At 37.4% G+C, this 17,872-nt stretch overlaps 1 protein-coding gene across 2 annotated transcripts in view; it reads left to right on the forward strand.

Moving 5' to 3' along the window:
* crocc2 (ciliary rootlet coiled-coil, rootletin family member 2) overlaps positions 1-17,872 on the forward strand; it is a 232,484-nt gene that overhangs the window by 147,941 nt on the left and 66,671 nt on the right. For both annotated transcript variants that reach the window (XM_039763044.1, XM_039763051.1), the window contains exons 15-21: positions 5,218-5,362; positions 6,865-7,011; positions 8,542-8,772; positions 10,332-10,525; positions 14,458-14,585; positions 17,271-17,440; positions 17,526-17,705. In XM_039763044.1, coding sequence (XP_039618978.1) covers positions 5,218-5,362; positions 6,865-7,011; positions 8,542-8,772; positions 10,332-10,525; positions 14,458-14,585; positions 17,271-17,440; positions 17,526-17,705 — 1,195 coding nt within the window. The remainder of the gene's footprint in view (positions 1-5,217; positions 5,363-6,864; positions 7,012-8,541; positions 8,773-10,331; positions 10,526-14,457; positions 14,586-17,270; positions 17,441-17,525; positions 17,706-17,872) is intronic.

Consider the following 17,872-nt stretch of genomic DNA (forward strand, 5'->3'; position numbering starts at 1 on the left):
GAATGGCTAAGCTATTCCAAATACCATAGCTGTTTTAGCATTGTTTCTCTCAGTGCACAACTCAAAGTATTTTAACCCATTGTATGTGTGTGTGGTATCTGTACAGCAGCTGATCAGAAAGCTTTTATACACAGTTAGTTGTTTTCCTGTTCAGGGCTGAATAAAAAAGAATCAACAAAGAACCTTATAATAGGATATCATTCAAACTGAGCTATAACGTCAGTTGCCCAGTAGTGCATGCAGGAGCAGATGATAAAGATTACCAGAGCGTGCTGGATAAGAGATCAGAAGGAAACACGTTAAATAAGACAGTCATCTCAGGAAGCATGAGAGAAATGGTGAGTCTTCAGCATGAATTTGAATGTTCACATGACAGTGAAACCTCAGTGCCAGAGAAAGTACAGAAATATGTCATCTTTTTTTTAATCTAATAAGGATGAAAGTTTTGATTGCACAGGTAAAATAACCAATTGATTACACGGGCCAACATTTTTTTAATTAACACCACAGAAATAAAATAAGCATACCAAAATAGCGATAAAAAGAAGACGGCTAATGTGGGCCTTCTTTATTGGTTGATAATACTTGGAGTACTTTTGGCTTGAGCTCTGCAAATTCAAAGGAAAAACCTGCAGTCTTCTTTTTGAGTTTCATCCCTCTCTGCTAGCAATTAATAGTTAGCCTCCAGGCTTGATGTTTTCTTTTTTTTTTTTTGAGCCAGGTTCCACTTCCTTTTGGCAAATGGCCACCTTAGTGCCAGTAAATGCTAAACGATGTCATGAGCCACGCCTTACTAGTAGCAGCGCAGCTGCAGCCAATTCTCCCTGCCTCCACGCATTAGTCTTTTGCAAGCCTGTGAGCTGCCTAATGAAGTGACAAGTGATTTGTCAAAACTCAACAAAGGTTTTAAAGTAAGTCCAAAAATGACATCAAACAACAAAACCCTCCAGCCAAGGCAAACAAACTGGGCTTCGTAAGCCAGCCTTTTCAGTAACACCAAATATGACAATAACTAACGGGAAAAAGAGTATTCTTTAAAGTTTAAGTTTGTTAAATATGGAGTTGGTGGCACAGCAACTTAGGTTCAAACGACAACCCTCCTGGCCCCCCAACTTTACTATTTAACCCCAAATTATTTACATAACAGGTTTACCCTCCAGTTCTGCTCTGCAAGCTGAAGAACTTTGGGATGCAGATTACCATTAAAGACGCTGTATCAAATTAAAACTGATGAGACAGTTAGGCTGTGCCTAAAAAATTCTAAAAATCTAATAACATTTTGATGTATCTACATATGTGCTGTTTATCAGATTTGCATTCTTTCAGAAAGTGTAATAAGAGTAGAAAGAGGTGAGTGGTATACATAAATACTATAGCATATATCATGGGTTTGTGGTCAGTATTTATCTAAGCAGAGATCCACAAAATAACAATCTGTCCATCTATTTCCTAACCTGGTTATTCAGTTCAGGATTATGTAGATCAGATGTTTTTCCTGAAGGCATTGGATGCAACCATCTCTGGGTGTAGCACCATTTCTACAATACATATACACTGTGATATAGAGTTTAATGCCACACATTCACAGCCTTGTCTGTATTCTTTTTACTGTGTCTATGTGGATCTTTCTTCATTATACATTTCCATTTCTCCTGCCACAACCAAAAGACATTCAAATTAGGTTGTTTAGTTACTGTGATTTGCTTTAGTGTCTGTAGGTGTGTATAAGGATACCCTTCGATGAACTGGTACCTCATCCAAGGTTGGTTTCTACCTTATGGTTGATGCTGCCAGAAAAGTCTTTAAAGTTCAGCAACTCTTAAATTATAACATCTGGGTTTAGATAAATAGACAGATAGATGAATGCATAATTGTCATATTTTTATTTATCTCTGGGTGAGAATCAAAACATAAACATACAGCAAGGATACATGAGGGAGTTCTACCCAAAGCAATGTAAAATAATAAATACATGTCTGCCGTGCTTGAGACTCATTTTATTAAGTATCAACATGATCTGCTAACCTTCATAACACCAAGCAACATCTGATTTGATAATGTGAAATGACATGTCCTAGTATAATTGAAGTGTCTCTCCTAATAATTTTGAAATCCCTTTGAATTACCATAGTAGAGAACTGCAGCTAGATTTCCTGCCTGTTACTTCCAGGCTTCAGGTTTTCCACCCGTATAGAATGCATCTCAGGTTATTTCCTCAATATGTGCTCTCCTTCTGTTCTCCTGCTATCAAACTTTCTTTATCATGCTTTGACTCAGTTTCATGTTCTTTTGTCTAATGATGACATGTCAAGAATTCTGTCTTTTTAAATTTGGCCATTATTTAAGGCACACTAGTAGATTGTTTAGTCATAAAACTGTTTCACACTCATTACAGAGAAATTTTTTGCTCTATTGCAGACCTCTGATCAGTACATCGTGAATTAACAGAACAGTCACATACCACAGTCACGCGTTTGAAAGCACAGGAGAATCCTGTTGTTAAAACCACAGTAATTCCTCATGCACACTTTTTTTTTCTTTATTTTTGCAATATTCCCATCTTCATCTTGTCCTGTTTTAATTTTTTTTTATTCATAGTTTCACCTTGGTCCCTTACTCTGAATTATTTGCAGGAGTGAGGCCCTATATACAATTAGAACTCACAGGTGCTGTGGTCCATAGTCACCTATAAAAGTCACCTGCCTGCCACTGGCATCAGAACAACATGCGCTGCCATGTCCTTCAGCGTCTTTTGTGTTTCTGTTGTTAAAAGGGCAGCTGTCTTCTGATTCTTTTGGTGTTCTTGAACATTAACTTTTATGCTTTTGCAAATTAAGTTTTAGGTTTTGAATTTTAGCTATTTTTCTTGTTTATTTGTTTCTTTGAATAACTTTTATTTCCCTTCTTGCCCTCCTTTGTTAATTACTTATTTTCTACTTTATAAATTTATTTTTCATCTATTATTGAAGAATTTAGTTTCTTAAGTTTTCTCTTTGTCAGTTTTACTGTTTTTTTTTTTCAGTTTTGTTCATTGTTGAAGCCTTAGTCTACTCTTTTGGGTTTCCTTGTGTGTAGGATTCTTTCATAAATTTTTCATTGCCTCAATTTATTAAATAACATTAAGTATTAAATTTTGGAAGGATTTCTTTGTGGTTTCGGCCACTATCTTTGGGGCAGATAATAACAATTTGACTTTATGATCCAAATTTTGATTATCTGCCCTCAGACATCATATTCATCTAGGTCATGATACCTTAATCTGTACTGTAGTGCACTCTCATGTCCCCAATTACAGACCAACAATTCTGTATCATGCAAAAATATGGAAACTATAATAAGAATTAAATTAGAAAAATGCCTATATGAAATAACATACTAAATAACAGGCAGCATTGGTTTTGGAAGATCTTGTCAAAGTAATGTTTTAGATATTTTTGGACAGGCAACTGCAGTAATTGACAAAAGCAAATCATACTACATCATTTATTAAACTTTCAAAAAGCCTCTGATATATCCCACATCTGAGACTAATTCTGAGACTAGAAGCTACTGGCATCAGAGGTAACCTACAAAACTGGATCTCCAGTTGGTTAACTGGCAGGAGTCAAAGAGTACAAACTTTTTCTGATTTATAATAATGACATTCTAGTATAGTTAATCTTCTAAAAAACTAGAGGAGTGGCAGATACTGAGAAGACAGCAAAAACAATTCAGAAAGGCAAACTTTAGAACTGGGCGAATGCTTGCAATATAATGTAGTAAAGTAATGTAAAATACAAAGTGCTACGTGAGAGCAAAAACACATCAATTATAATATAAAACTGGAGACACTGTCAAACAGGAAGCAATATATGAAAAGAATCTAGGTGTTTATGTTGACATAACATTTTCATCATTTAAACAATGTGCAGAAGCTATTAAAATGGCAAATAAAACGATATAGCAGCACTTGAAGTTATGCAGAGGAGAGCAGCCGGGTGTATCCCAGGACATGTCATAGTCTGAAAGACTCAGATAATTAAACCTGCTCATTTGTAGGAACAAGTACATTTAGAGGGTCAACGCAGGTTGGATGGTTTGGAGACCAAGCCAGGAAAGCAAGATTGTGTTGGTTTGGATATGTACAGAAGAGAGATGTTGGGTATATTGGGAGAAGTATGCTAAGAATAGAGCTGCCAGGCAAGAGGGAAAGAGGAAGGCCTAAAAGGACTTTTATGGATGTGGTAACTGAAGACATAGTGGTGATAGGTGTAACAGAGCAAGATGCAGAGGACAAGAACATAAGGACAAAGATGCTCCACTGTGGTGACCCCTAATGGGAGCAGCCAAAAGAAGAGGTTTGAGCAGAGGAGACTGCATGGTAATGTAATCCAGGTCCTCAAAAGCATTGATAAAGTAGATTTGGCAAAATTCTTTTAACTGAATAGTGAATCATCTACTCAAGGACATCAGTGAAAATTAAAGGAACCGAAGCCAGGAAGCACTTGGTATGGGAGTCTGGAACAAACTACTGACTTATATAGTTGTAAAAAAAAACCTTTACAACCTTTAAGAAGTGTGTGGATGAGATATTGGGACAGCTTAGCTATCAGCTAAGCAAACAACCTTGTTGGACTGAGTGGTCTCCTCTTGTTTAGCAAAACGTCTTAAGTTCTTATGTTCATACTTCAGGTGTTTTCCAGTTTGTTGACTTTTGCTTAATGGTATCAACTCTTCTTCTTAACTTCTGCCTGCTTCTGACTACTGTACATCTAGTCATTCCCTGAGCAGTTTGCTTGCTTTTTCAAAACCACATAAACCCTCACTGCACAGTTGGTTTTAACTACTAAGTCCTAACATGCATTCTGTCTCAACTGGTGGTATTTGGTGGGGTCTTTGGGCTGAACTGTTTGGGCAGTAGTTGATTCTGATGTTTTTACATGAAATTAAGAAAACACATAAAGAAACTCTAGTTTTAAAAATATCAACTGTTATAAATGTAATGAAAAAAGAACCAATTTTTTTCACTTGGCTAAAAACCTTTATCCTACGGTATACCTACCCTTTGAATTTAGAGCGAGCAGACACTTAAAGGTAGTTGTCACCCAGGGAACCAGATTAGTGGGAAACATGATTGTAATAAATCTGCAAGATGGGATTGATAAATGTTCTGTTTTTGCCCGTGGGTATAGTAGGCACACTTCAGAGTGAGTTAACACTGATCTTCCTTTTTCACAGTCAAAAGGCCCTGGAACAGCTTGAATCAAAAAATTCCAACCTGAGGAAGGAGATGGTGGTGCTGAAAGAAAGTCTGAATCAGGCAAACCTGCAGAAGGAAGTCTTAGAGGATGAGAAAGGTGGCCTTGCAGAAGCCCTTGCTAAGGTATGTGTGTGTGTTGTCTTTGTAATTTTAATGGATTTCTTTGTGTTTTTCTTGTTTTGAGCATGATGACGGAGATGCTGCATTGGTTATGTGTGTCAATATTTTTGTATTAGTTGTGTTTTCCTGTGTTTTGCTTTTGTACATTTGTTTTGCATTAAGAATGCGACAGAAAAAGGGGGAGACCTAGAAAGAAATCTATGCAGATACTTTGAGAACATGTAGATACCACACAGACAATTTTCAGACATTAGATTCACCCAGAAAACATGCTCTTAGTGTTTACCTTTTTCCATTTGCAGATGTTTTTACATTAGTTATAAACAACCAGAAGAATGAGTTGGAAAGCTTAAATATTTTCCTTTGCTGATTATGTTGATTAGTGACACTAAATTGGCTCTTTGAAAGTGTGAGTGTCCTCTGCAGTGGACTGCCACCTTGTTCAGAGTGGGGCCTAGCTCCCACTGCTATAAAATCTGGAGCTCTAAACATAGATCAATGAATGAATGTAAACAAATAAAAGGATAAATTGAAAATGGAGCCTATATTAATAGGAACAAAACTGTAATCACTGTGTTCATTTTTTAAAATAGTTACTCTGTCAACATCTTGTAAATGTCTTTAATTTCACCCATGTTTTTGGTGTGATGAGGTTACCCTCCTGAACTGTATGAATGTCTAAGTAGCAGGAGCAACCTAAGGATTGTGTGCTTTTGCCATGAGGAGCAAACAAATCTGTGGCGGTGAGAGGACAGAGTGTGGTTTCACTAGGGAGAACCTGGAAAGTCAGCTGTGGGCTCAGAGCAGGGCTCGGTGGCTCCCCATAGATGCCGTAGGATTGGCAACGGGGACACAAGCCAGGAGAAGAAGGTTGTCTGTGCCTGCTAGGGGACTTCTCCTTAGACTGCAAGGTCCAGAGAGGGTAAGCCGAAGAGGAGTCAGATTTTTAAAGGGGCACTGAGGCTCACTGGCCTGAGTTTTCACTTTTTTAATGGATTTATTAATTTGCATTTTAACCTCCACTTGCCCTTTGTTTTTATGGATTATTTATTTATTATAAAAGGAACACGGCAGTTTTCTAACACTGGATTGTTTTGATTTATTTTAATAAAAGCACTGAGAACTTTTCACCATCCCCTTGCTAGGTGTGTTTGTCCTCATCTGCTTAGCTCTTCCTGGTCATGACTATCAATGGTGTCAACTTCAAGACGCTCCCAAAATGGAAGAGGGAGCATGGAGCCCTATACAATTTATAATTTCATTAAAAGTGCAATAATTCTAGAATCCAGCTCAAGACATCACAAAACTGTAGGAAGACTGTGTGCTTCTGTAAATGTATGCGAAGGGACATTTCTTATAGCGTAGTCAAGCATCGATGTGGTCACTAGAAAGTGGTATATTTGTATCATGAATAACATTTAAAAATCTATATTTCTCAGACATTCTTGCATTTTGGTCTCCGTAGGGGGTGCTAATCATTAAAATCTCTGTGTCTTATGATTTAGGTCGAGTCCCAGTGCAGGGAGAAAGAGCTTGCCTTCAACAAACTCCAAAGTGAAGAAGCAACACTTAAAGACTCTCTGGCGAAAATGGGTGCTTTGAATGAAGGCTTGGCTAAAGACAAAGTTGAGCTGAACCGTCTCATCTTACAGGTCTCTCAGTAATTTTTTCCTTCAATGAGTGTTTCTTACTAATCTTTCAGTCCATTAAGGCGAACTGTTGCTATGGAGCTACTTTTATTGGTGATAATGATTAGAACCTGTGACTATACATACTGTAATATAAGAAAAGCAGAAGAATACAAGAATGAATCATCAGGCTATTTAACCTAATATGGCTTTTAAATTCCGTTTCACCTTTGCATCTAAAATAATGTTGCATTAAGGGAAGAAGATACCTAGGAAAAAACATGATGTTACAATGGTAGTACAGATAAGTTGTTCAATTTACAGCTATTCTTTTTGTGGGAAATATGTTGCTCTATTTGTATATAATTTACTACTCCATCTGTGGTTCAAGATCCCTGTTAGGTAATTACTTTAGATTAACATCTGCATGATGATTAGTCTTTCATACATTGTACAAAACACTTGTTAACCTTTATTGAATGTTTTCATATTAACATAAAAGAACATGTCTAAACCTTGTATTTAGTTTTTGAACTTCAATATCCTGCTTTTTGTCCTCATTTCGTTTTGTTGATCTTCCTGTGGTGTCTTAGAGTCTCTTTCTTTTAGACATGTCATTCCTGTCTTACCTCCAGCAGTAAACACTCTTCAGAATAGGTAGTCTGGCTGCTAACCTCCTTCATGCATCACACTGGAAGGCCTAAGAGCTTCATTTTGCATTCTGCTACATATGGAGCTATCTGCATCTTAGGCGAGCTGAGCACCCTTTTGGCCAGTGTGGACTGGAGTATGAAAATTTTGTAGATAGTCTCCAGTGTTAAAATTAGTCTACTAGCTCCGGTCTTGATTTCTTTTTACTGTAATTATGTCTTCCTTATAATATGGAAACCAAATACACACATAATATTCCAGAGATGGCCTCACCGGTTTATTATTCAACAGCAACTGACCTCCACACACAGACAGAAGGTTTTTAAGTAATCGACAGAAGTTGTGACACCTGTTTAAATTGTTTATATCAACTTACAAGGCATAATTTAATTTCTGCAGAACATCTGTAACTATAAAACTGTAAATCTGTAAGCTATTAGTTTTTCTCTGATGAAGACTCATTTGTAATATTCAGAAATTTCCTTTTTTCAGTGTTTGCTGACCTAAACTTTAAATTTAAATATCTGCAATTTGCTTACCTTTTCACCATTTTATGTCACTCATTGCATTTTAACTGACGAAATTTGGAGAAAAAATGAAATAACTGAAGTATTCTAAAACTTTTAACCAGTAGTGTATACAAGCTCCCTACTGCTGTTGATCATTTCTATTTAATTATCTTATAGGTGATGCTGTCGTACTTTGTCTTATGCCCTTTCTTCCTTCATTCATAAAATTTGTGCCACACCTTTTTACCTACAAGTGTTATTAAAACAAACATGTGCACAAACAGAATAGCCATACAGTCCATTTAATCAGTTGTTTCTCTGCACTTTCCATCCTAAAATTTCATTTCTTTCTCTTTCTTGTTAACTTTATATTAAATAAATTATTTTCTTACAGATTGACTCTGAGAAGAATCAGCTGAGACAGCAGAAGCTTGAACTGGAACAAGAGCGTCTAACATTGCGAGAAGACGCTTCAAGACTAGAAAAAGAGATGCTTGACCTGAAAACGGAAAAGAACAGTGTGGAGAACATCCGACTTACCCTGGAGGAAACCAGGATGAAGCTTGAGCAGGAGCTTAATGTCCTACGACATGAGAAGGCTCAGCTCCATGAACAGTACACCCAGGTGAGACCTGCCTGTATGTTTGACTGAAGAAATCAAATAGAGTCTTACATGAATTCTGCATTTGTTTTAGCATAGGGCAATTGTATTTAATTAATTATGACAACTGCACTGTGGTTGGCACTGCTACCTCACTGCACTTTGTGTTTAGATTCCACATTCTTACATTTTCCGCTTGTGCACATGGGGTTTTCTCTAGTTAAAGCAGTTATCATAAAGATGTGATTGTTGAGTCAATTGGCAACTTTCTAAACTTGCTATTGATGGAGGCCTGCTTTTTGCCCAGTTCTTCCCAGATAGGCTTCCAACTTCCCTTGTTTCTTACTCGGAATAAGCAATTCCAGGAAATGAATCGATGGAATAATTTAAACATAAGTGGATCACATCTGCTCAGTCACGTGGTTTTACTGTGCTCAGCTTTTGTTTTTTTATGCTTCTGGGTATCACAGTTGAGCAAGCACAAATAACAAGGGAACCACCATGCACTAGATCTGACGTAAAAAGTAATTCTCATTTGGCAAATATCTTTGATGGGAAAATAAATTCCAGGAGACTCTGAAAAGGTTCAAGGCATGGATGTTTATTATTGAAATATGTGAAGGGAGAAAGTTTGAACAATCAAATCTATTTAAATGGGCTACACACTTTCTTGATTTGCTGAGACTGAAAAGAATATTCATTAACTGTTTTGGAACTGAACTTTTCACTGTCTATTGTTTCACATTTTCACCCCCAAAATTAGTAACTCCTGCCTATGTTATCACAGCTGAACAACAATGATACTGTATTGTGTAATAACCTTTTTTATGAGGGACACAGATTAAACTGTTACCATGGGTACTTATGCTATCTGGTCTTTCTCCTGAAAATCACTTTTTTACTATTTCATCAAATACACACCAGAAGGCTTTTAGTCAAGATTCCTACAAACACACATAATAATGCAGTTGCTTTACTTTTCACATACAGTGGTTAAAAGCATTGGAGCTGGGGGGCCTAAATGATACATTTTCATTTAGTTTCAATGTGGGAATGTTAATGATATGTGTAGTGCGTGCTTTATAAATAAATAAAATACAGTTTTATTAGTGATAAAAAAAAATAATTGTGTGTCAAGCAATTGTCACTTGTAAGATATTTTGTTGCTTTTACCCATCTGTCTACTGCATTTTATAACCTATGTATCCTGTTCAGGTTTGCAGGGAACAAGAACCACCCTGGGCGGTGCCCCAGTAAGTCACATTCATTCACACAACCACACTAACTAAAATAAACTAATATGCACATACAAACTAATAAACACATATGCACATATTTTACAGTCTGAAAGGAAAACTAGAGTACCCAGGAAATCTTGCAGACTCTTTTCAGACATTGCCCATTGTCGAGATTTGAACCCAGGGTTGTATACCAATCACAGTGACAGTCCACCAGGAAACACAGATAATCTGTTATAAAATAGCTTTAAAAGTCACCATCTGTTTATTTTTCTCATGGATACTGCATTACAATAGGCTAAGCTATGTTTTTTTCACTGCTCAACTAATCTATTATTATTGCAGGTAAACCGACAAAAGCAAATCCTCACTGACCAGCTGAGCCACAGCCGAAGGGAACTGGAGAGCCAGGCAGACTCCCTTCTTCAAGCAGCAAAAGAGAAAGAGGAACTGACCAGAGATAAGGCCAGTCTGAGTGTGCAGTTGGCCACAGTGGAGCGGGAGTGCCGAGGGCTGATTGAGGATGTGGCAGCCTTAAAGTAAGATTTGTCAAGAATAAAAGTCATCCATTTATTGTTCAAAATATCTTAAGAAAGAGGAGCCTTGCTGTCTACATATGTATTCTTTTCCTCACGTGTAATTCATTTTACTTAGCTGCCAATATGTTGTAAATTCATAATTTCTAGACATAGCATAACATTATTTACTGGCAATGGAGAGTGGTGAATAGACATACAAGTATAAATTTTACTGTGGAATATTTTTTAAACACGTAATTACTAGTTATACATTTATACAGTATATGCAGTGTATATACAGCACTACATATATGCAGTATATATATGTATTTATTAATATAAATTATTATATATATGAAATTTTAATCATGGTGTAGATTTTCTGATTAATTATGGATCACATATACAGTAGATATACGGTCAGTCTGCTGCCTTTCTGGATATTCTTCACTTACATTTCTAAATCTATAATATATGAGGATAAATCAAAAAGTAAAAGCAATTTGAAAATTATGTGGTGACCGCAATAGATAGAAGCTTACTCAATACAACGCGTTCGCAATGACTTGTGGGTAGTTCAAAAACTCACAGCACAGCGTTCTGTTGTTAGTCTAATTAAAGCCAAGGTTAAATGAACATGGACGTTCCTCTGCCAGATTACACCATTGTTGAGATTTCTTTGGGCAGAGAGAGTAAACCCTGCTGAAATTCACTAAAGGATGTTGGCTTGGGCAGATCAGTAAGTTGTTTGGGAACCTATTAGTTTGCGTACCCAGCAAACTTTACAATACTCCAAGTCATCATGCACTATGGCATGTGAAGATCGATAGGTGATATCCAAATGTGCAGCAACAGTTTTTACTGTAATTTATTGGTCTGCTCTGATGAAGACATTCACCATGTTGATGTGGGCTTGTATGAGCGATGAGGATAGTTGACCAGAGTGAGCTTCATTGGTTATACTTGCTCTTCCCACTCTAAAATTTTCTACACATTCATAAACTTTTCTTTGAGTCATGCTGTTTTCACTGTGCTGAACCAACATCATTTATTGAATTTCAACAGGTTTTGCTGCCTCTGGCCAAAGAAATACCCCTATGGTTGTTTGTTGTTCAACAATGGTGCAATCACACAGAGGAGTCTCCATGTTAATTTGACCATGGCTTCAGCTAGATTGACAGAAGAGCGCTGTGTTGTTCGTGTTCTACCTATAAACGATTGCGAACTTGTTATATTACATCAGCTTTTCTCCATTGCTGTTACCGTGTAATTATCAAATATTTGATTTACCATTGTAACTCAATGTGAACATTAATCTTATTATATCTTGCTTATATTTTATGTCATGTTAAATTGAAATAACCTGCAAATAGACAGAGATAATGTGACTCCCTACTCCTACTCACCACAGCTATTAGAAGTGACACTTTGTGCAACCAAGACAACTTACAAGACTTCAGAGAATTTACCAGTGTAGAGACAACGTGTTCTGTTTGAACTTGTTCCATTTGGCTGTTCACATTGTTTCTGGGTTTGCAATAAAAGAGGCAATAGTGAGCTACCACCTACATGTAATCCTTCACACTAGACTAGTGGAGTAGCCCTCTACAGTGAAGATCAAATTTCCAAGATCCAAAGTTTTTCCTACTCCATTTTTACCTCTGGATATCTCTCAGGTGGCAGGCACTCGGTCACATGTTGCCATAAGTTGTATCTCCCCCAGGTCTTGTTGATGATCTCTGTTTCAGCTCAAGACATGCTCAATATGTTTATTTTAAAACTGAAAAAAAAGTTAAAAATCATTGATGTTCCAGGGATATACAGGACAGAGATTTGAATAATGCCAATGTTCTACTGTGTTCCAGCTCAGTTAGTATTTTATAACTTGTTTTGCAAATCTGGACCTGCCAGTCTCTGGTGGTGTGCACTTTAGGTGGGCCAATAAAAAACAAGAGAGTTGTTTACACTTCCAAAAAAAGCACAATTGTTTGTGGGTTTTTATGACTTGCATCCGTTTAGTAGGGGAGTGTAAAGTGGTAATAAAAAATAATAGCTGCACTATTAAATTCCTTTTTTTCAACTTAATTAAAGCCAAATACATAGTCTTAAGTAAGTCTGACTTAGCTATGAAAGAAATACAACGCATTTGAAATACAGTACCTCATATATACAGATGTGGGTCTAAAAGAAAGGCAAAACAAAAAATCAACCACCAATTCTCATGTTTATCCAACTAATGGTACATTCAGTTTATTGAACAAGCAGATACTTCAGGAATTTGTCATGCGCAGTGCATTCAAATGAGTAATTAATGGAGCATCCACATTATTTAGTGAAGGACAGGTTTGCACACACTCATGTGCTTCAGCACTCAACTTACAATTTAACTCCTTGTGTATTCATTCAGTGAGAGAATTAAATCATGAATCATTTAATAAGTAATGCCCTCTCTCAAATACCAAATGCAAACTTCAGTCATGCATGCACTTGGTCAACTTAATTGAATACAGCAGTAATTCACATAGCCAAGTACATAATCCATCAGTCAATTATTCAAGCATGCAGTTAACCACTCTCTCGGTCTATCTATATAACCTTCACATAATAATAATAACTAAGTCAGTCATACTAGACAGAATAAATCAGTCACTCCAGTCATTATCTTTATTTTAAATCAGTTAAGCATGCAATATACCATTTATTTGTTTCCTTTTTCAAATACTGTGTCACTCATATCAAATCCTTCTCTGACTGCAATCTGTAAAAGGCAGGAACCAAAGGTGGACAGGCCAAAAGTCCAATACATGACACACTCATGCACACACATAATGTGAAAGCCAATGTTTCTGAAGGAAATCATTTGAAAAGTATTATATAATTATAAAATTATATACAATCTCAATGCAAAAAATACTCAATATTCAAAATGGAACTGAACAACAGGTGCCACTGCTTAAGACTGCTTCTCAGCACTCAATAAATGAATCAATGAACTGATTAATCAGTGACTAAATCTCTTTCAAATACTTATTCAATCATGCATCCACTTTGATATACTTTTTTATCCCCAAGGGGAAACTGACTTTTGACGTGACCTTTGGAGATCAGAGCATAGCCATTGTACAGCACTCCTGGATAAATTTTCAGTTTAAAGGCCTTACTCAAGCACCCAATGGAACACGATCACTTCTGGCAGTAGTTGAATTTGAACCAGCAACCTTCCAGATACTGTCACAGAGCCTTAACCTCAGAGCTTGTCTCTCCGGAAAATCCTTGGGTACTGTTGGTTTGACTTTGTGTCAAATGAGCGGTTGCTCATGGAGTCCCGAATGAGGCACATTACCTGCATTGTGAGGGAGCATCAGTTACGGCAATATGGCCATGTTGCCCGTATCCCCAAGGATGATCCAGCTCATAAGATCCTCATTGTTGGGGACCCAAGTGGCTGGACCAGGCCAAGGGGTCGCCCATGTAACACCTGGCTGTGGCAGATAGAGGGTCATTTCCGGAGTTTCTATCTAGGGTTTTGCCAACCAGGATCCTGAGTTGTTCCATCGTGTAGTGGGTGCGGCAATGCACTGTACAGTGCATGCTCCCCAACTTGACTTAACTTGACTAATACATTTTACTTCTTGCTATTCACTTAAGGGTTTGCATATTAGGTAAACTAAGTAGTTAATTCTTTAATGTTATTTATTTATTTCATTCTTTCATTACAAACACTTCCCAGAATGGTAATTTAAAAAATATTCAGTATCTTTCTAAAATTTTTGACCTACGTTGTTGAAACCAGATATCATTTTGAAAGTACAGGCCTACAGGAATTGAACCCTCAGTCACACTCTTCTGCTTTGTCTTTGACCTAGAAAATAGTTATTGAATAACTATGATATATTAATATACTGCCAGTGTGTAATTTTGAGCTGAGCAAAGAGCGCACGTTTCTCTTACAGAGATGAAAAGGAGACACTCGAAACAGCTTTGTTTGAAAGCCAAGAGGAAGTATCAACTCTAGAAGGACGGAAAAGCCAGCTGGAGGCTGAGAACCGGGCCCTGGTGATCACCCGTGAAAAACTTACAGGTACCAAAATGGGAAACCAGTCCCGCACCCGCCTGTCATGGGAAAAATTAGGCACAAGTATGTTCAATGGACGTCAACCTGGTGAAATATCTCCTTATATTTTGCGGTCAGTGACCTCACGTGAAGAAAATATTAGCAATGGAAAATACACTATTTTTCATAAACCCTAGATTTCCGTTTCATTTTTTTTTCCTTTTTTGTTCCAGGATAATTTCAGTAATCATTTAATCAGTATCTCCATCTGTTAAAGATTTAGGTTTTGCAAGTGCTGGTTGAATGTTTGAATAAAAATAAAAGCAAGGTCAACAGAGAGAGAAGACATTTTGGTCAGGGCATGCTTGTCAGTCTTGCTTTTGTTTCATGAGTCTACTAAAAAAGAAAAAAGAAGATTATAGCTGCAAGATATTGTACTGAAGATGTTTGCTTGCATACTATATGCACATGATATCTTTATTTGCTTTTTGAAATGATCAGTTAATTAGATTTGCAAATATGTCACATCACTATAAGAAAACACTAATCCTGTGCCAGAAGCTCATTTTTTTTCAGGTATGATCTTAAAAGGTAATAAATTATTGAACTTTGAGTGAATTCACTGCACACCACAGCTGGCACACAAACATGATAAACAAAGACACAAAGTGAAAAACATTGCAGTAAGAGTGAAACATCAAATAATTTGAGAAGAGCTAGTACAAGAGAGCATCCATTTATCCTTTTTTCAAACCACATATTCTATTACAGACTCACCGGGTGTGGGTAACTGTCTCACAATAACTAGGCATTTTTCATAAAATCTTGGAGGAAGTGTCATTCAAGCACAGGGTACACTTTTATTCACAATTCACTGGATAATCTTATAAGGACAATTCAGAGTCATAAAACAACCTAACTGACATATTTGAATGCCACACAGATAATGAACCAGCCAGCATGCAAATCCAGAATAGTGTGGACTTCCAGTGTTAACCACTGAGCTATCTTGTAGCCCACATGTAAACACTATAAAGTGTCTCGATGCATGCTCAATAATCGAGGTAAGGAAATTCTAGAAAGTTGATTCTGTTCATCTGGACATATTTTCTTTGATACGTTTTAACACTCATCCAAAGTGATTTCCTCAGTCTCAGTTGACTGCAGGTTTCTCCAACCTTATATACAGTACCTTGACCTAATGACCAAACTAGCACCATTGACTGTGGACGATCGCGGTGATCACTGATATGCAAATTGTCCATTGATCAGTGGCCATGATGTCCATTCACAGAGAGCTGGGGAATGGCTGCAATCACTGCATTGTAAGATGGTGAGAGATGTACCCTTAGGCCTCCTCCTCGGTTCAGAGATGGTCGTTCCTTTTTCACATAAATGGCCTCTTTGACTCCTCATTCAAACCAGCATCCCTCCTTGTCCAGGATGTGCACATCTTCGTCACTGAAAGAGTGACCACTGTCCTGTAGATGTAAATAGACTGAGTCCTGGCCTGACAAGGTAGCTCTTCGGTGTTTTGCCATCCATTTCTCCAGTGGTTGTCCGGTTTCCCCGATGTATGATTCATGGCAATCCTCTTGGCACTTAAGTGAAGAAGCTGTGCACATCATGGACAGGGGAGAAATGCTGGCTTGAACGAGGAGTCAAAGAGGACATTTATGTGAAAAAGGAACGACTATCTCTGAACCAAGGAGGGGGCCTAAGGGTACATCTCTCACCATCTTACAATGCGGCGATTGCAGCTGTTCCCGAATGGTTCTCATGGCCATTGATCAATGGACAATTTGCGTATCATTGATCACACGGTCCATTGTTAGTCAATGCTGCTAGTTCGGTCATTAGTCAAAGGTACTGTTTATATGGTTGAAGAAACCTGTAGTCAACTGAGACTGAGGAAGTCACTTGGATGAGTGATGAAACGTATCAGAAAAAAACTATGTTCAGATGAAAAGAATCAACTTTCTAGAATAAACACCATAAAGACAATTAAAAACAATATCTGAGCGCTGTCACATCTATTGCCAATTAGTCAGTGGCACATTTAACAGGGGAAGAAGGTGTGGCCCAGAGAGTTAACAGTGCAGACATTAAAGTTGGCATCTCCAGTAATGAACTACTTCATAAAAGTAAGAAGTGGTATGATGAAGCATGAAAACGCCATCTAGCTGAAAGTGTGTAATATGTTTACAGTAGCTGGTGCTATAAAACAGCTAGTGCAATGCCACAGTTAGTGCTGCTGCCTCATAGTTCTAGAGCTCCAGAGTCCTGGGTTTTTATTCATGGAATGGACATTGTCTGTTTGTGTGGCTTTTACTCCAAGTACTCTGAACTTTCTACCACATCACCAAAATAGATGCATTAGGTTAAGTGATGTCTAAACAGTGGCTCTAAAAGAGAGACTGAATGCACCTTGTTACCAACTGGTGTGCCGTCAATAGATAGTTTCCACCTTCAGTCATACACTACCGTGACAGACTCCAGAACCTGCAAGTATGATCTGAATTAATCAGATCTGACCGTCTTAGGAAATAATATATCTCTGCAGTAATGACAACTGTGTGGCAAATATTTTATGTATGATGATGAAAAATAAACGCATAGCAGTTTAAGATAAAATAGGCTTTTAGCTTCCAGCATTTACAACAGTGCTTCTCGTGCACATTGTCAATATGTCTTCTACGTCTTTCTCTGTAGGAGAGATAGAGAAGGTGCGTGCCGAGGCTGAACTGCAGCTTACAAAATTAGAAAGAGACCGGCAACAACTTGAAATTAAATTGCAACAAACTGAGAGAGAGATGCAAATTGCCAAAGGAAATGCTGAGCGCGTGCACCAGGAAGAGGTGGAAAGGTTTCGCAAAGAGAAGGTTTGGAAAAAAAAAACTGCTTTTAGTCTCCCCGTCATTCATTTGTCTTGTCCTTTCATACTTGCTTCTCTGCTATACCTAACAGGAGAACCTGATCCTGGAATTAATGGCAGAAAGAGAGGAAGCTGTTTGCAGGCTAAATAAAGAAAGAGATGACCTCATAGCAAGGTGTGAGGCAGAGAAAGAAGAGCTGAAAGAAGAAATTGTTGCCCTTCAGCAGGAAAGGGATGATAGCCTCATCATGGCCGAAAGTGAGAAGCAACAGGTGGGAGAAAAAAATAGTACGCAATTGTACACTATACAAGTGTCATTTTCTTATAATAATCTAAATTAGAATTAGTAAAACTGGTAATATTCTTTGGGAGTCTAAGTATAATACTGTAGATGTGATGTGTTTATATTGACTCACTGTATATATTTACATTTATTACA

Source organism: Polypterus senegalus, chromosome 1, assembly GCF_016835505.1.
Source record: "Polypterus senegalus isolate Bchr_013 chromosome 1, ASM1683550v1, whole genome shotgun sequence".
Lineage (NCBI taxonomy): Eukaryota > Metazoa > Chordata > Cladistia > Polypteriformes > Polypteridae > Polypterus > Polypterus senegalus.